The 17898-nt window shown below is 36.0% G+C and overlaps 1 protein-coding gene across 4 annotated transcripts in view; it reads right to left on the bottom strand.

Annotated features, from left to right (window-relative positions):
• The window catches only part of LOC101897172 (DNA topoisomerase 2-binding protein 1), a 71945-nt gene that overhangs the window by 53135 nt on the left and 912 nt on the right, over nucleotides 1–17898 (bottom strand). Inside the window, exons 2-6 of one of the 4 annotated variants that reach the window (XR_009342089.1) lie at nucleotides 17181–17889; nucleotides 16383–17122; nucleotides 14515–16317; nucleotides 11445–12055; nucleotides 10966–11169 (exon numbers count right to left, since the gene is read on the bottom strand). Coding sequence is in view for 3 of the 4 variants with exons in the window: in XM_011294862.3 (XP_011293164.1) it covers nucleotides 11474–12055; nucleotides 14515–16317; nucleotides 16383–17122; nucleotides 17181–17889 (3834 nt within the window). In the remaining variant the exon portion in view is untranslated. Of the gene's footprint in view, nucleotides 1–10757; nucleotides 11170–11355; nucleotides 12056–14514; nucleotides 16318–16382; nucleotides 17123–17180; nucleotides 17890–17898 lie in introns of those variants that run through there. The other 3 variants (XM_011294862.3, XM_011294863.3, XM_011294861.3) reach the window with 3 other exon arrangements.

Below are 17898 nucleotides of genomic sequence, written 5' to 3'. Positions count from 1 at the left end.
GCGCTTACTTGAGGTGATCTACACTTTGGTATTTTTTAGTGCCAACCTTGCTTTCCAAAATACTCCAGACACAATAGTCCAACGGATTGGTATACTGAGATTTTGGTGGCCATTGTGCGCTGGAAATGAAGCGAGGAACCTCATTTTGTAACCATTCTTGGGTGGTGCGTACTGAGTGCGATGGTGCTGAGTCCTGTTGGTATGTCCAAGGTCTGCGTCCAAAATGTTTGCGGGCCCAACGCTTTAATACATCCTCCAGAATATTTTCGCGATAATATTCGGCATTTATTCTGATGCCATGGTCGATTAAAACAAGCGGAGAGCGACCATCGGCTGTTATTGCGGCACACATCATGGCCGGCGCTTGAGTTCTGGTGGCCAAGGTGGAAGGTGCACATTTTCAGCTGACCTCTTTGGCAAGTAAACAGGATCATTTTGTTTGTTTACAAACTGCTGGACAACGAATGTTTTCTCATCGGAGAAAACCAAATTCGGCAGTTTACCACTTTCAGCACAGCGAAGCAACTCTTTAGCTCTTTTTAGTCTATTTTCTTTCTGTTGCGGTATAAGTTCTTGCACTTTTTGGAATTTCAATGGCTTTACCCCGAGCTCATTTTTCAATATTTGCGAATGGAATATTGCGATATGTTCAGCTCACGAGCTATTTTTCGCCCACTGCGACGCGGTTTTCGATCAAGTCGCTTCTTTACTTTTCGAACCATTTCTGCTGATGTTGCTGTTTTCTTCCGTCCACTTCCCTGATGGTACGAGACATTGTACGATTGTACGAGACATGGTACGATGATACGAAGGTACGAGACGCAAAAGATTTATTCACATTTAAATGCTGGAGTGCTCGAACGATAGCCACATGTGGTTTTCCAGCCAAATATAAAGAAATCACACTATCACGCTTGAATTCCATCACGAATAACTTTCAGCATTCTCACCAAAATGCTTTTGTACTCTTGTAAACAATATGATGAGCTGTCACTGAAATAATTTTAACCGCTGTCGGACTAGTGGCTTTGAAATGACAGCAGTCTGATGTATTTTGCAGTTTTTTTTTATGTCACCCTGTATATTTAATTAATCGAACATTGCCTAAGGGCCGAATAATATCAATTGAAACTACAAACAACATGCAATCGAATTCCACGTTATAATTGTTCGTTTAAAAAAAATGTGAAAAATAAAAAAGGACATCGTTTAGGTGGCTAGTTTTTTGTTTGTTCACTTATTGCAATTATGGCAAACTATTTGGGGTACACTCGAAACAAAATGACCGCTAAAAAGGGTAAACAGGAACATTTATGATGGTCTGTTTTACTTAGGCAATGGAAGGACTTATTATTCCACTTCTAATTCCAAGAAAACAAGTTTTATGAGCTTAATGGATATTCAAAATTTCGACCTTTTGTGGGGGAGGTACCAGAAGGAGTAGACCGATATATTCCATCTTTACACCAGATCTTGGGTTTATAAAAAAATTGGGATATGCGAAATTTGAAGACAATCGGACAATTACATCACATTTTATAAAAGTTATAGTTATTCAAAATGTTGACCCTCTGTGGGGAAGGTACTTGTTGGAGTAGACCGATATTGTCCATTTTCGCACCTGATCTAGCACTGATGAAAATATTAGAATTCGCAAAGTTAGAGCAAAATCGGATTATCTTTTTTCTTCCTGTGCAGAAAATATTTTTGTTTTTTGAAAATTTCGACCTTTTGTGGGGGAGGTACCAGAAGGAGTGAATCAATGTATTCAGTCTTAGCACCAGATCTTTAATTAATAAAATTATTGGGATATGTGAAATTTGAAGACAATCGGACTCTTACATCGCATTTTATAAGAGTTGTAATTATTCAAAATTTTGACAATTTGTGCGGGAGTTACTCGATGGAGAGGACCGATATTGTCCAATTTCTCACCTGACCTAAAACTGGCGTAAATATTAGGGTTTGCAAAGTTGGAGCAAAATCGGATTATCCTTTCTCTTTGTATGCAGAAAATTTTTTTCTTTAAAAATGTTGACATTTTGTGGGGGAGGTGTCAGAAGGAGTGGATTGATTTTGCCCATCTCCGAACCCTTACTAAGTTTGACAAAAATATTACGATGTACCAAGTTTGGATCAAATCGGATACTCCCTTCAAGAGTTATCGTGCGCACCAGCCATCCAACAGATAGACAGACGGACGGACGGACATCGCTAGATCGACTACAAATGTCCTGAAACGGATTTGGTCCAAAGAGACCTAGGGTCTAAAACCGTTATTTCGACTAGGCACCTTTTTACCGTATTAAATGATATATACCCTCTCTAGCCATATGACTGTGGGTATAATAACGGTTTGAACTCCTTTATATTTCTATTCTGTTCTTGAATGGTGACTAGAATCCAGAACTGACGATTAAAATATGAGCTTAGAAAAATTCCATTTATTTCGGCTTCAAGTGACTGTCTCAGTTTCGTTTTCATTTTAGATTGGTTAAGGAAAAGTTTCCATTAATTGACAATTTTAGATTGGTTTGAACATTTGGTTATTAATTAAAAATTATTTATTCGGTCTTCTGAAAAAAATGTTCTTCGAAAATAATTATGGTTATTTTTTTTAAAAGGATAAACTTTTGGTTTCTCATATTACGTTATGATTTATAGTTTTATTTTTTCTTTGGGTGTATTTCCCCCGTCTGGCATCAAATAAATTATCCAAACATTTATTCAACAATGAGTAATACACCACTAGACCCCTAACTATTTCAACAGTTGATGAAATAGGAAAAAACTATGTGTGTCAAAACAATGACGTGATTCGTCGAAACCAAATGAAAACAAATATCGTTTTCATATAAATATATATAATATGTATATGGAATAGTTCAGGGTTTTGTGATAGCCATCCAAAAAGCTCAACTCATTTGCATCTTGAAATCATGTGCACCAAGAAAATAATTTACTTTGAATTTAGAAAAATTCTCTTCGTAATGCAACTTACGTCATTTGGCATTTTATTTTGATATGCACAAAAATATGATAAACATTAGTTGGGGGATAATGTTCCCGCCACCACTTCCCTGTAAATATTCCCCATACCCAAATTGTTTATGAAAGTTTTTAATTTGAAACAGCGCATTTGCATATAAAATATTTGCCACTCTGGCGTATAAGTAACGGCAGCAATAATACGCATTGGATGACATGACGAAAACTATGGCACATTTCATTCTAAGAAAAGTAGTAGTACCAGTTTCATGTATAATAATGCAGAGATATGAATGAGTCAAATGGTATTATTTTTTTAATGAAGAGATCATGACTCAACGTAATTTTTGAACAAGAACAAGGATATAGTTTTAATAACAAATATTTTATTAGCAAATGTTTCTCACAAATCCAAATATATTAGTAGTCCACATGATTGCCATTTATGTTACAAGTAAACTATATTTAAAAATCTGACTATATATTTAAATAATTTTTATTTAAAAAAAATAAAGGAAAAACAAAATCCGAAATAAAATGTGGGGATTTGCTTGGCTTTCTTGGTACAAAGAATCATTGCAAACGCGGAATAAATTTTTAGGTAAAACTTAACAAAACTAAAAGCTCATTTCAGAATTCAAAAGATTATCTTAATCAAAGAACTCCAATTATTTTAATACCAAAATTGGAAATGACTTAATTAAAATATGTAATGAAACATGTATCAATTGCAACATAATTAGAGGACTGTAAAAAAATATCCACGCACAGAGAAAACTTCCTGATGAAATTAAAAAAATACACGTTTCGGAAAATATGGTTCTTTTTGTATAAAAAGACAAAAAATTGAAAATATTTTCTATTTTTTTTTTATCAAATTTTTCTTGGCCTTTTTCCGGCATGTGAGATAAAAAAATGCAACAAAGTCAAACGCCATAATTTTTACATTTTTTTTTTTAATTTTATTGAATGAAAGCAAAATATGTCGGAAGTAGCATCAAATTGTAGAATAAGTTTAGATTTGTTCGAATTGGTCACCTTCGGCACAAATTATGACCTTCAAAAGGCCAATGAAACCGTCACACGTTGCCCGAATGTTCCTCTGCGGTCTTTTGGTTTATTCCCGGTGAAGTGCTAGCTTGACACTTTGGTAATTTTAGTGCCAATCTTGCTTTCCAAAATACTCCGGACACAATAGTCCAACGGATTGTTATCCGGAGATTTTGGTTCTTGGGTGGCGCGTACTGAGTGCGATAGTGTTGAGTCCTGTTGGAATGTCCAAGGTCTGCGGTCAAAATGTTTGCGTGCCCAAGGCTTTAATCCAGAATATTTTCGCTATAATATTCGGCATTTATTCGACCGTGGCGGTCGATTAATACGAGCGGAGAGCGACCATCGGCTGTTAAGGTGGCCCACATCATCACCATGGATGGCGCTTGAGTTCTGGTGACCAACCGAAGGTGCACATTTTCGGCTGACCTCTTTGACAAGTAAATACGATCATTTTCTTTGTTTCCAAACTGCTTAGAGTCTATTTTCTTTCTGTTGCGGTGTAAGTTCTTGGACTTTTTGGAATTTCAATGGCTTTATGCCGAGCTTATTTTTTAATAATTGCCTAATGGAATACTGAGATATGTTCAGCTCACGATCTATTTTTCGGCCACTGCGACGCTGGTTTCGATTCTTTACTTTTCGAACCATTTCTGCTGATGTTGCTGTTTTCTTCCGTCCACTTCCTTGACGTCGACCTACGCTACCAGTATCAAGGTAACGAGCGATGGTACGAGGCACAAAAGATTTATTCACATTTAAATACTGGAGTGCTCTAACGATAGCCACTTATGGGTTTCCAGCAAAATATAAAGGAATCACACTATCACGCTTGAATCCCATTACGAATATGATTTTCAAATTATCGATTTAACTCAAAATAGGTTTAAAAAATTAATTTAGTTTTACAGAAACAGGCCATAAAAATAAGGAAGACAAGGTAAAATTAATTGGATCGTGGATTGATTGGATCGTGATCCAAATCGTAATCCAAATTAGCAAAAAACCGCCTAATTCAAATGACTGGAAAAATCATTAAAATTCTGTTTTCCCAAACCAAAAGTCTAGGGCACTGATGAGGAGTGGTGGCTCTTTTCGAAACCATGGTATTCCCTCCTTAACCCCTGGTAATCACTACCTTTTTTTCCACAAAAAAAAAAACGATTTTTTTTTAAATAAAAACAACAATAATGGGTTTAATTTATTTACGTTGTTTTATCATTGATAAAATAACAAAAATATAGCAAACGCCTTCTTTAAATAACAAAGAGAAATATACCCTTTTTCTCCCTTTGCATCAATGGTCCAGGACCAATATTTCGGGATGTTAGAATCATTTTGGCCCAAACAAACTTATAATACCCTCATAACATAGTATTGTAGTAAGTAAAATATATTTTAATTATCTCAACATTACATCCCACACATTTAAATTTAATCAAGACGGACTATAGAGTCAATTGCATACCACATAAATATTTAAGATCTTGCCGGTGTTTCGCTTTCAAGCTTAAATGAATATATTTAAAGAGACAATATGATTTTATAATTGAAGACATAAGCATCAACATTATTGACAATGTTTGCGGAAGGAATGTGCTGCCACTTTTTCTTTTATTTTTGAAAAGACTCACAGCGCCAATACTTATTAAAACTTGATATTCAATCATTTAACTATTTGCAAGGCAGCCGTCACACAACTTGCAACTTTTTTTCAGCAGCGAAGTAGCATTTCAAACATGCAAACATATGCCTACAGAGAGTGCAAAAATATATGTCACGAAATTCAAACTTTTTAAACCATTTTCGCTCCAACACAAATATCAAGCAAACTTTTATCCGACGATGTAGGAAAGCTCTTCAGAGAAACTAGATAAGATTTCACAAAAGAAAATTTTAGTTTTTTACAAAGCGGAAATATGATAGAAAAGATTCAATTTTCTTATCCATTAACCCCTTTAGTTTTTATTGCAATTTTAAGTGCCTGGCCTTGGGGTAAGCTTTTTAATATTGGTAAAATATATTTGCAACTCACTGTATATTTATAATTGATTTTTTTAATTTTTATTTTTAAATGGACAAGAAAATTCACACAAACACCAACATATATAGTTATGTACATATGTATGTCTACATTGTTGAAGGTATGTCCGATTTAATCAATAATAAATAAATTGATTACGGAATTTATTCCGATTTCTCGAATGGGTTGTTGCAGTGAACAAAAAAAATAAATAAATAAATCAAAAGCAGCAACAATAAAAACCAATATCATTCTTTCAAACATTATTGTCAAGGTCAAGTTGAATAATAAGAGCAACAAGTCTACCATGTTCAAGTTTCGCATGTTCACATACATGTGCGAATTTGAAGGCTGTTAGGAGAGTGTGTGTAACGGACACTTACAGATGAGAGCCAACTCTTGAGGTTAAAATCACCGTTAACAGAGAAGGAATTAGCATTAATAAAATTACATAATGACATTTATTAGAAGTGCATTGAACTTAGATCAAAATTAATGGTTTTATTCATTTAAAGTGGTAAGTGCTAAGACATTCGACAACTTAGCAATAAACATCAAAAAATTCTTTCGAGAGAACCATGTGGCAAAATCATCTACCAAGCAGTAGGTGTTATTTTTCACCTCGTGGACACGAAAAGCTCTAATTAAGATAGATACAGGGTGAGATGAAAAACTGCAACCAATTTCAGACTGCTGTCATTTCTAAGCCACTCATCCGACAGCTGTTAAAATTATTCCAGTGACAGCTCATTATATTGTTTACAAGCGTACAAAAGCATTTTGGTGAGAATTTTCCAGGAAAAAAATTATTCGTGATGGAATTCAAACGTGATAGTGGGATTTCTTTATATTTGGATCGAAAATCACAAGTGGTCATCGTTAGAGCACTTCAGCATTTAAATGTGAATAAATCTTTTGTGTCTCGTACCATCGCTCGTTACCGTGATACTGTTAGCGTAGCCCGACGTCAAGGGATTGGACGGAAGAAAACAACAACATCAGCAGAAATGGTTCGAAAAATAAAGAAGCGACTTGATCGAAACCTGCGACGCAGTGGCCGAAAAATGGCTCATGAGCTGAACATATCGCAATATTCCATTCGGCAAATATTGAAAAATGAGCTCGGGGTAAAGCCATTGAAATTCAAAAAAGTGCAAGTATTAACACCACAACAGAAATAAAACAGACTCAACAGAACTAAAGAGTTACTTCGCTTGGCCGAAAAAGGTGAACTGTCGAATTTTGTTTTCTCCGATGAGAAAACATTCGTTGTCGTTGAAATGATCGTGTTTACTTGCCAAAGAGGTCAGCTGAAAATATGCACCTACGGTTGGCCACCAGAACTCAAGCGCCGGCCATGGTGACGGTGTGGGCCGCCATAACAGCCGCTGTTCGCTCTCCGCTCGTATTCTTCGTTCGTGGCATCAGAATAAATGCCTAATATTATCGCAAAAATATTCTGGAGGGTGTATTAAAGCCTTTGGCACGCAAATATTTTTGCCGCAGACTTTGGACATTCCAACAGTGTTAGTGTTGATGACATATGTGTAAGGTTAAGTACCTATATCACGGAGCTTGCCGCCTAATTCCGTGCGAGGAATATGCAAATATCCGCCACTAAAACAAACTCTTTACCACATGATCTGCGAAGGTGAGAACACAGCAGAATATGCAGGTCGAGGAAAACTCAATTCCGACCCAAGATCCTAGGCGTCATATTTGACAGCATATGTAAATCGTCCGCGCTAGCCACAACTATCTGCGATAAATTGAAAAGTAGGAACAAGGTCCTCAAGGCTCTAGCCGGTAGCATTTGAGGGACGGACAAGAAGACTTGGTCTAGCCAGCTTTACATGCCATTTCCACACATGTCAGTAGAGGACTCAACCAGAACAGGCCGTGTGACAGAACAGCTATGGTGGCACTTGATCTATCAAAAGACAATCGTACGTGGAATTCAGAAACAAGAAGTCGAGTCTCCTACCCCACCCACTACGGAAGATAGTTCGTTACAGCTCGTGAAGGTAGCCGGATTTTTATACCTGAAGTTAGAACCGGATTAACAGAATTCTAACAAAACATCTGTTGACAAAACTATTACAACAACAACAAAAACCAACAGCACTACGCCCCATAGATAAACCAGGAGGGGAAAGCGCAATTCATAAAGTCCTCGATGTCATAAAATAGATAACTATTACTTAACAAACGGCGAAAAACATCGCATAGTGGTGAGTGTGTGATAGTGTCAATCTGGCTTTCCATTTTCACCGCAAATTTCAAACCATTAAGCTCGTCTCGAAGGAGAAATTAACCCATAAATTTAAAATTTTTCAAAAATTAAATTATTATTTCATTCAAAATTCAAATTTCATTTTTATAATTGCAATTTGAAAATGTTCCCTAAATTGTTTAAAAATCCCCTTTTTCTCACTCCCTTTAAACAAGGCATTCCCATTCGAAACAATGAAATCTCCTACCCACTATATTAGATTAAATATGAATGAATATTTTTGTTGGTCTTTCTAAGAAATGTTCCCATGTGATTTGAATTAAAGCCACCATTCATGTTTGTTGATAACAAAAATAGAAACAAAACCCTACGAGAAGATAATTTCAATTACATTTTTGTCTGCCCGCCTGCCTTATGCCATTGTTACAAAGTGTTATCAGCAAAATTGGAAAACATTTTCCATTCAAGTAGTTCGAACAAGTGTTAACTGGCTAATGTTTTAACATTACTATTTTCAAAGGGATAACAAAGGTGATCATGGGAAATGCCGGAACTCATGCTCAAATCTTGATCCAAAGGAAATAATATATGTAGATTAATGATCCCCAATTAAATTTTAATTCGCACATTGAAATTCGTTCCAAATAGTTCCAAAATAGTTGGCAAATATTGACCAATTCGTATCTGACCTGAGACTGATAAAAATATTACAACGTGCCACATTTGGACTATATCGACTACTTCCTATACGTTATATGAGATATGTGCAACATTTTTGGAAAATGTGGAAATATGCGTGGGGTAAAAGATTCAATTTTCATACTTCATCTAATACTCATAAAAATATTGGTATTTGCAAAAACCACCATGCAGTGGCCGAAAAATGGATCGTGAGGTGAACATATCGCAATATTCCATTCGGCAAATATTGAAAAATGAGCTCGGAGAAAAGCCATTGAAATTCCAAAAAGTGCAAGATCTTACACCGCAGCAGAAAGAAAATAGACTCAAAAGAGCTAAACAGTTCACCGAAAGTGGTGAACTGCCGAATTTAGTTTTCTCTGATGAGAAAACATTCGTTGTCTAGCAGTTTGTAAACAAACAAAATCATCGTGTTTACTTGCCAAAGAGATCAGCTGAAAATGTGCACCATCGTTTGGCGTACAGAACTCAAGCGCCGGCCATAGTGATGGTGTGGGCTGCCATAACAGCCGATGGTCGCTCTCCGCTTTTATTAATAAATCAGAATAAATGCCGAATATTATCGCGAGAATATTCTGGAGGGTGTATTAAAACCTTGGTCACGCAAACATTTTGGCCGCAGACCTTGGACATTCCAACCGGACTCAGCACCATCGCACTCAGCACGCGCCACCCAAAAAGGGTTACAAAATAAGGTTCCTCTCTTCATTTCCAGTGCACAATGGCCACCAAAATCTCCGGATACCAATCCGTTGGACTATTGTGTCTGGAGTATTTTGGAAAGCAAGATTGACACTAAAAAATACCAAGTGTCGATCACCTCAATCAAGCAAGCGGTTCGCCAGGAATGGCCCCAAAATACCGCAGAGCAACATACGGGCAGCGTGTGACGGTTTCATTGGCCGTTTGAAGGCATTAATTCGTGCAAATGGTAACCAATTCGAACAAATCTAAACTTATTCTAAAATTTGATGCTATTTCCGATATTTTTTGCTTTCATTTAATAAAATTTGAAAAAAAAAAATGTAGAAATTATGGCGTTTGACTTTGTTGCAGTTTTTTTATCTTACCTTGTTTGGAAGTATTGAGATGTGCCAAGTCTGAATGGAATCGAATGTTAATTTCACGATTTATGAACTTCATGGATATTCAAAATTTTGAACCTTTGTGGAGGAGGCAACGGAAGGAGTGGACCGATATATTCCATCTCAACACCAGATCTTGGGTTTATAAAAATATTGGGATATATGAAATTTGAAGACAATGGGAGTCTTACATAACATTTTATAAGAGTTGTAATTATTGCAAATTTTGACACTTTGTGGGGGAGGTACCAAAGGGAGTGGACCGATTTTACCCATCTCCGAATTCGATTTAAATTTGATAATAATATTACGATGAACCAGTTAATAATCAATTTTGTTAGCAATACTTGAGAAATATTTGTGGTGGACAAATTTTTCTCTTTTGGTGACATTTTGTAGTTCTGTGAAAATTGTCAGCAAAAAGTTGTTTTTTTTAATAACCAAATCATAAACTGGACGCATTGAAAATTGGAGGAATTCAACCAATATTCATTCAAGCTTAAGCCCTATTTTCTTAAGTTTTATTATAATGTAACCCTCAAGCCATATTGATGTCTTGGGAGTTATATGTGAGAACAAATCCACTTGGCAGCAAAGGTTCGACCTTTATGCTAATGAATAATGAATAATAATATCAGTGATCTTTTACATTCACTCCTTTGCAATCCAGAAACACCATGGAATATATTTGCATAAAGTTTAGTAACACAGACTCTAAAAATATTGCTGCCTACAAAACCAACTGAAGTTATTTTTAAACACATCATCGGATCGGAAGTGAATTTGTTTTGCAAATGTGGTCATAAACAAATTTAAAATCTCTATGGCAGTTAAATGAATTGAATTGACAAACTACAACAGCTACATTTACAATGTGTACTCACAGACTTCCGAATAAATTGAGTTTTGCGTTTGAAGTTTTGAAATGTATTCGGTTAACCTTGCGGAGGAAATTTGCATATTTACTTTTTTTTTTTGAGATATGAATGATGGATGTTGGAAAAGTACACACGGGATATTGCTTTAATGGGTTGTGATTTAGTTTTGCTTGAATTTTGACAATAGTTTTTGTATAACTTGCTTGCTGGCTTTAAAAATAAAAAAAGAAGAGGAGAAAAGAAAACACACAAATATTATTTGAAAACATTTTAGAACTAAAGAAGAAAAAACATTTTGTATTATTATTAATCATAATATGTGAAACACAACTTATTACAAAAAAAATCTTTAATTTGTTTTTTTTTTTTTTAGAAAAGAGAAAAATAAATTAATTTTATAATAATAAAAAAATAAAATATCAGTTCATTAAGTTATTGTTTTTTTTTTTTATTCTACTGCTATAGAATATTACTTCTCAACTAACCATGATTTAGCTTGATTTCCTACTATTGTTTACATATGAATCTCATACTTGGCCCTATCTACATCCGGGCCATTCATCAAAAATGCATTGATATACATCTGGGTTAGCACAAAGACATCATGATTTTTAAGAAATTCATAATCATCGGCATCTAAGGGACATTTTTTCACATCCACAAAACAGTGAGTGGCCGTTGCTGCCAGCTTGGCGCATGAGCTATAGGGTGCTGTGGCCTCTACAATTTCACCCTTGCCAGCCTTGATAACATTTTTCAGAGCATCAACATTACGATTACTTATACGTAGTATGGCCCGTATGCCGGTAAATGCTCCCAATATGGTACCCGATAGATCTTTGCGCCAACGATGTGCTGCCGTTGCAATAACCTGTTCATCAGCCGTTAGTTGTGGCAAATTGAGAGCCTTACAATTGCCCCATTCATAAAGTTCCTCATCGATGAAGACATCCTTGGCAAAACACTCTTCGATATATTTCAAACTAAGTACCCATTTTCCAGATGATATACAGCCGAGCATTTTCTCACCCCGATTGGGTTTCTCACAAACGAAGTGAGTGCATTCGGGATCGAAGTTTACCAAATTTTCACAAACCTGAAAAGGAAAATAGAAAGTTATATAGTCAGTAAAAAATGCACTATTGAAAAATATACTAATTAAAAGGATTATTATGCACAGAAAAGTTCGGAAATGATTTCTAATGGATTTCTAGAAAACAACCGAAAATATAAGAATATGTGAAATGTTGTTTCAAAGAAGGTTTGACTATGGAAGACATGGGGGCCAATAATTCGTGAATTTTCAAAACAAATTGTTGCAATGGATTCCTGACATAAAATCGTGGATTTATATCAAAATCTATCAAAAATCGCATTTTTTTTTTAAATATATCCAAGTTGTCCTTGTCGCCGATTCTTTTGAAAATAGTTTCAACTTAAATTTTCTATCTGGCTTTCCTTTTCACTGCAAATTTCAGATCATTAAGCTCGTCTCGAAAGAGAAAACAAACACTTAAATTTTTTTTGTTAAAATGTGTTTCGGAACATCCAGAAATCGCGAATTAAAAAAATTACATTCCTCCTGAACAAAATATATTTTTGTTAAAAACACAATTTTTTTGAAAAAAAAAAAAAATATGAATTGCGGTTTTTATTAATATTTCCAAGAAGTTTGACCAAAAGTCTTTATTTAAAAAAAATCGCTTCTTTTCGATTTTTTTAGTTTTCCGAAAATTTTGGATTTTTTAAGGTTTTTACACTTTCCTGACCAAAAAATAGTAAATTATTCAATTCTTTAAGAGTTTTCTGGGCCAAAAATTGCGCATTTTCATGTTACCAAGTTTTCTAAAAATTGTGGATATTTTCAAGGATCTCTTACCAAGAATTGTGGATTTTTAAGACAAAATTCCTGTTATAATAAAAAATGCAGATTTAAAATAATATATATAGTTCATTATTTGCTGACCCAAAATCCAGTATTTGTGGATTTTTTAAGACCTCTTACCCAGGATTGTAAACGTGTTATTTTTTTAAATTTTGAAAAAATGTTTTTTACCTCGTACCAAGAATTGTGGATTTTAAGACCTCCTTACCAAAAATCATAAAATTTGTTTGACCAAAGATCTACAATATTTCGACCAAAATAGCGTATTTTAAGAAAATGTCTTTTAGACCACCCAGACCAAAAACCGCAGATTTTTTAAATTATAGCCCACTAAGAATCAGCCTTAAAAACGTCGAAAAAATTCTATAAAGCCTTTTTTAAAGTTCCAAATATTCCAAAAATCGTAAAATTTTAGTTTAAAAAATCGTTTAAAGTTTTTTAAAAAAATCGTCAAATTTTAGTTTGAAAAAATCGCGGAATTAAATAAAAAATTTCCTTATTTTTTCGATTTTTCAAGAAACTGAACAAAAATCTCAGATTTTGTCGGATCTGAGCAAAAACACGTCTTTTATTTTTCAGCTTTGCAAAAATAATGGCCTCTTATCAAAAAATGTGGATTTTTAGACCTACCGACCAAAAATTGTAGGTTTTTTGTTTGGCCAAAAATCACGTTTTTTATTTTGACAAAAAATCGCGAATTTAAAAATATAAAAAAATCGCGTTTTTTTTTTCTAAATATTTCCAAGTTTTCTTGATCAAAAATTGTGGATTTTTCCAAGTACCTCAAAAATTGTGGATTTTTAAGACCTCTCGACCAAAAATCGGCGAATTTTTTATGTACGTCTTTTTTGGTATCTACCTTTTAGAAGCTCTGGTGATTGAGAAATTTTTAAAAGATCTTGTAGCAGACAATAACATATTTTTTTGAAGATAGTAAACATATTCAGGTGACTTCCACAGACAAAATACCTTATAGAAGCCGTCTCGAGGCAGGATGCCTTTAAAATGATTTTTAGAATGGGAGACCTCACACTTATCTCTCTCTCAATACACCAGTCATGAGCCTCAAGTAGATAGAAGAGTTTATATATTTCTTTAATGGATAAAACCCCTAGATTTTTTAAGAGTTAGTTAAATTTTACAGACCAGTACAATACAATTCTACAGACAGAACAACATTTAGAACCAGAAGACTTCATAGCTGTCTACTACAGATTGAAAATATTTTGTAATTATTTTAATAAAGAGAAGAGGTAATCTATAGAATGTGGACATTCATCTTCCTTTTATATTTGTAGAAATCTTCAACATGCTTTAGGGATGGAAGACCTGTTACAGATATTTTTGAAACGAAAAACCCCTTTAGAGGTTTTTAAAAATTGGAAGACGCTTAGAGAACACAAAGAGACAAAAGCACCGAAAGTAGCGTTCAATTTCGTTCGTTCAATAATAAGATATCCATGCAAAGAAAACCTCTAAAAATACTTCCTTTTAGAGGACCTTTACAATAGTTTCTAAATGTATGACAGTGGCAAGATCTTCTATAATATGAAAACCTACCTATAAAAGAGTTCTTCTATAGATGGAATACCTTTAAAGGGCTTTTTAAATGCCATTTCAATTACTTATCTTTTCATTATTTTTGAATCATATTCTTTTTTCTCACTTACCTCCCCACCCAATTGCAAAATTTTCGATATTATATCATCTCTGGTCTCCTCGTCGGAACAGGAAATACTAAAACGTGGTGTGCCTTGATATTGCATCGACGGTGCCACTTGACGTGCCTTACGCTGAGCATGGAATTCGGTGGGATCACGCCAACCCACCATATCTTCAGTCTGCAATTGTTCCGATTCGAATGGTTGAACATAATGTGCTTCCGTTTCCATCGATTGAAGCGTCGATTGCTGTTGATCACTACTGAGTCGGGTGCGTTTCAAACTTTGTCGTCTCGAATCACAATTACGTAAATAATCCGTAATTTGTTTGATTTCAGGTGAAGCACCCGTTGGCAATGATGGCCTGGTGGTGGTGGCTGTGGCATTGGATGTTGTTGCAGCTCCCGCGGCATTTTCTTCAACATTTGTTTCTTCAAAACTGATTTTATCGAAATTAATTGTTGATTTGCCCACACCACCCAAGGAGGCCCGCTGACCCAATCCACTGGGCGAAGATTGTGTTATGCTACGTCTATTCGCCGCCGATGTATTTGGACTTTGTGTGTTGGGTATAAATGTATCGGATTTTCTTGTTTCATTTGCAGGTATATTAAAGGTGGAGACAGTCTTTTGATGATCTGGTGTATTGTTTTGACCAAAAATCGCCCTTGGCGCTATGGCAGAGGCACTACGCAAACTTTTATTGTTCAAGGGGGTAGTATCTAAATTGCTATTCGATTTTGATGCCAAGGATTTACGGCTACTCGAAGCCTTCTCTTCATCGTCATCACTGTACGGTATACCCATGGCTTTACAAGTAGCCCTCAGCACACGTTTACGTATCTCATCTATGGGTGTGTCGGGTTTCATTTTCTTGGTTGGCAAACGCCAACGCCTTTCAAATTCATCAGCCATACGTTTTTCAAATTCGGGAGTTGTACAAAAATCTGGTATACCTTTGGGCGTGGGTACTTTACGATTTATGGGTGTACAAGCTTGACGGCGTATTCTTTCCAATTCGGGAGTTTGATTATTTTTCATTTCATTTATAACTTCACGCAGACATTCACGTTCTTCTTCGTTTTCAATTTCGGCCAAAATGTTTTCCATGAAATCAAAATTGTACGAAGCCTTGGCGTAATTGTTGGTCGGAGTGTGCGGCGATTCGGGTCCCGTGAGACTTGTATTACCTCCCAATGATTGTCGTGTTACCCGACCAGGACCAGCCAATTCAGAGACTCTTTTATTACGCAATGGTGTAAATGTTTCAGGTGCCGGCAGATTGTTATCCGCATCCGTGAGAGTTGCGTTACCCTGATTATTTTCAACACCGTCAACATCCATATATTGTGGTTGCGGTGGTGGCTGATTGATGGGTGTTGCTGGGGTGTTTTTGTCCACCGTCTTTCGGGCAGAATTTGTTGTGTTACGTTCACGCAAGGTGGGCGATAGGGGGAAATCTTCAGGACTATCTCCCACAAGAAAGGGACCATAGGATACCTTTCTTCCTTCTTCGGCACATTTTAATAGCCATTCCGATGTCACGACAGGATAACGCCACTTGAGAGCTCCTTCATATTTCGAACCCTCCGGATTGGGACATATGAGCAGGGGCCTCTCTTTCTTTACAAAAGTCTTGTTTACATTGGCGCCAAGTAGTTGGGCAATGGAGTCAATGAAATCTCTCTCCAGCAGCGAATAAATGGAAATGACAATTGTCATACCCTGCAAAGGTTGCATATCTGCTGTGTGGGGGATATGTTTGTGATAATATTCGATGGGTACCAATTTATTGACTTTCATACAACTTTCCTGCAATGTCGAAAGCAACAAAAGTTATGATTTTTATTGAAATATGAACTCCAAGTGATACTTACCACATACAATTCTGTGACAATATTCCTTGCCTTTACAGGCAATTTACTGACATCCAAAGTACTTTCAAACGACACAATGGCATAGTCGACGGGATCCCGAAATGTGGCCGGAACAATATTGCCTTGGGCAGCTTCACACTCACTGATCATTTGTGTGTAGAATTCTTCGGGGAAATGATTGTTGTCAATGTACAATGACATTCCTTGGAAGAAATCCAAGTTCTCATAATCAATTGTAAAGCCGGATGCATCTGTAACATTTGAAGGCTGAGCTTGAGGTGCTGCTGAAGTAGCTGCAGGTGTTTTGGCTTTTGTTGGCGGCTCATTTGGTGTACACTGCGTGGATGAAGCCATGGGATGGGACATTGACTCATCCGGCAGTATGGTTACATTTTGAGGCAATGGTGGAGGAGCTTGCGGTACATTTTCTTGTGAATATTGTGATATCAGATCATTTTCTTCAGCTTCCGATGGTAGTTCCACAGCATTCTTAGGCGTAGCTGCAGCATCACTATCATTGTCCATATCACTTTCGGCATCTTTAGAAAATAGTTTCTTTTTTATGGGCTTATCTGGTTGTTTGAAACTATGATTCATTGAACGTAAGGTTTTCTTTGATGAGGGTGATGGTGCATCAGGTTCCCGCGATGTTGGCAAGGAGACACGATAAACTGCCTCGGAGGCTGTTTGTTTTATTTTAATACTTTCCAAAAGCCAATCCAGACGTACAATGTGAATGCCTGGAAGAAAAAAATATTGTTATTAATTTATCAAATAAAAATCAATAACAAGTTGTACCTGTTAAAATGTTATCCCGTTTCCATGCCTTAAATTCGCTGTCATCCAGTTGCCCCACAATGATATGAGTTATCTTTTCATTGACCACATCATATCTGGTTGCACCACCAGCATTTAAAATACGATTTAACTTTTCCCTCTCTTCCGGACGAAAACCACTCAAATAAATGCAACAGCCATCCAAAAAGTTTCCAGCCTTCTTGGCTTGTTTGGGACATATCTCTTCATAGACCAAACGATAATGAGTACCAGCGCCTGCTTTCTTCAACAGATCTTTCTTGAGATCTTTTGAAACGGGATTTATTGGCGCCACAAATGTTGGACCACTGCTATGGCTCTCATTCAGATTTGAACATATTGTATCATTTACAGTTGTCATATCACTGTTAGCCCGCCTGCCAGTACCTGCGGTACTAATTCGTGATATATCCGTGTTTTCGGCAACCGTAAAGTCGGCCAAACTTTGATCGGTTTTTGTTGGTGTAGACACCTTTAACGATTTGATTTGATAGGGTTTGGTGGGCAAGGCAAATCCCTTTTGCACACTGTCGAATATCCATTCGGGTGAGAGGATATCTTTTTTATACCGAACAGCAGCTGCATATTTCTCTGAATTTGTTTTATTCTTTTCAGTTATGACAATGTCTACCAGTTGGGATCTGAAGGCACGATGGTAGGTTCCGCCATTTTCATTGACCAAACGCATTACCTAAAACGA

The sequence above is a fragment of the Musca domestica genome, unplaced genomic scaffold, assembly GCF_030504385.1.
Source record: "Musca domestica strain aabys unplaced genomic scaffold, Musca_domestica.polishedcontigs.V.1.1 2, whole genome shotgun sequence".
Lineage (NCBI taxonomy): Eukaryota > Metazoa > Arthropoda > Insecta > Diptera > Muscidae > Musca > Musca domestica.
Note: the sequence above shows the minus strand (reverse complement) of the source record. Positions and strands in the feature narration are given on the sequence as shown.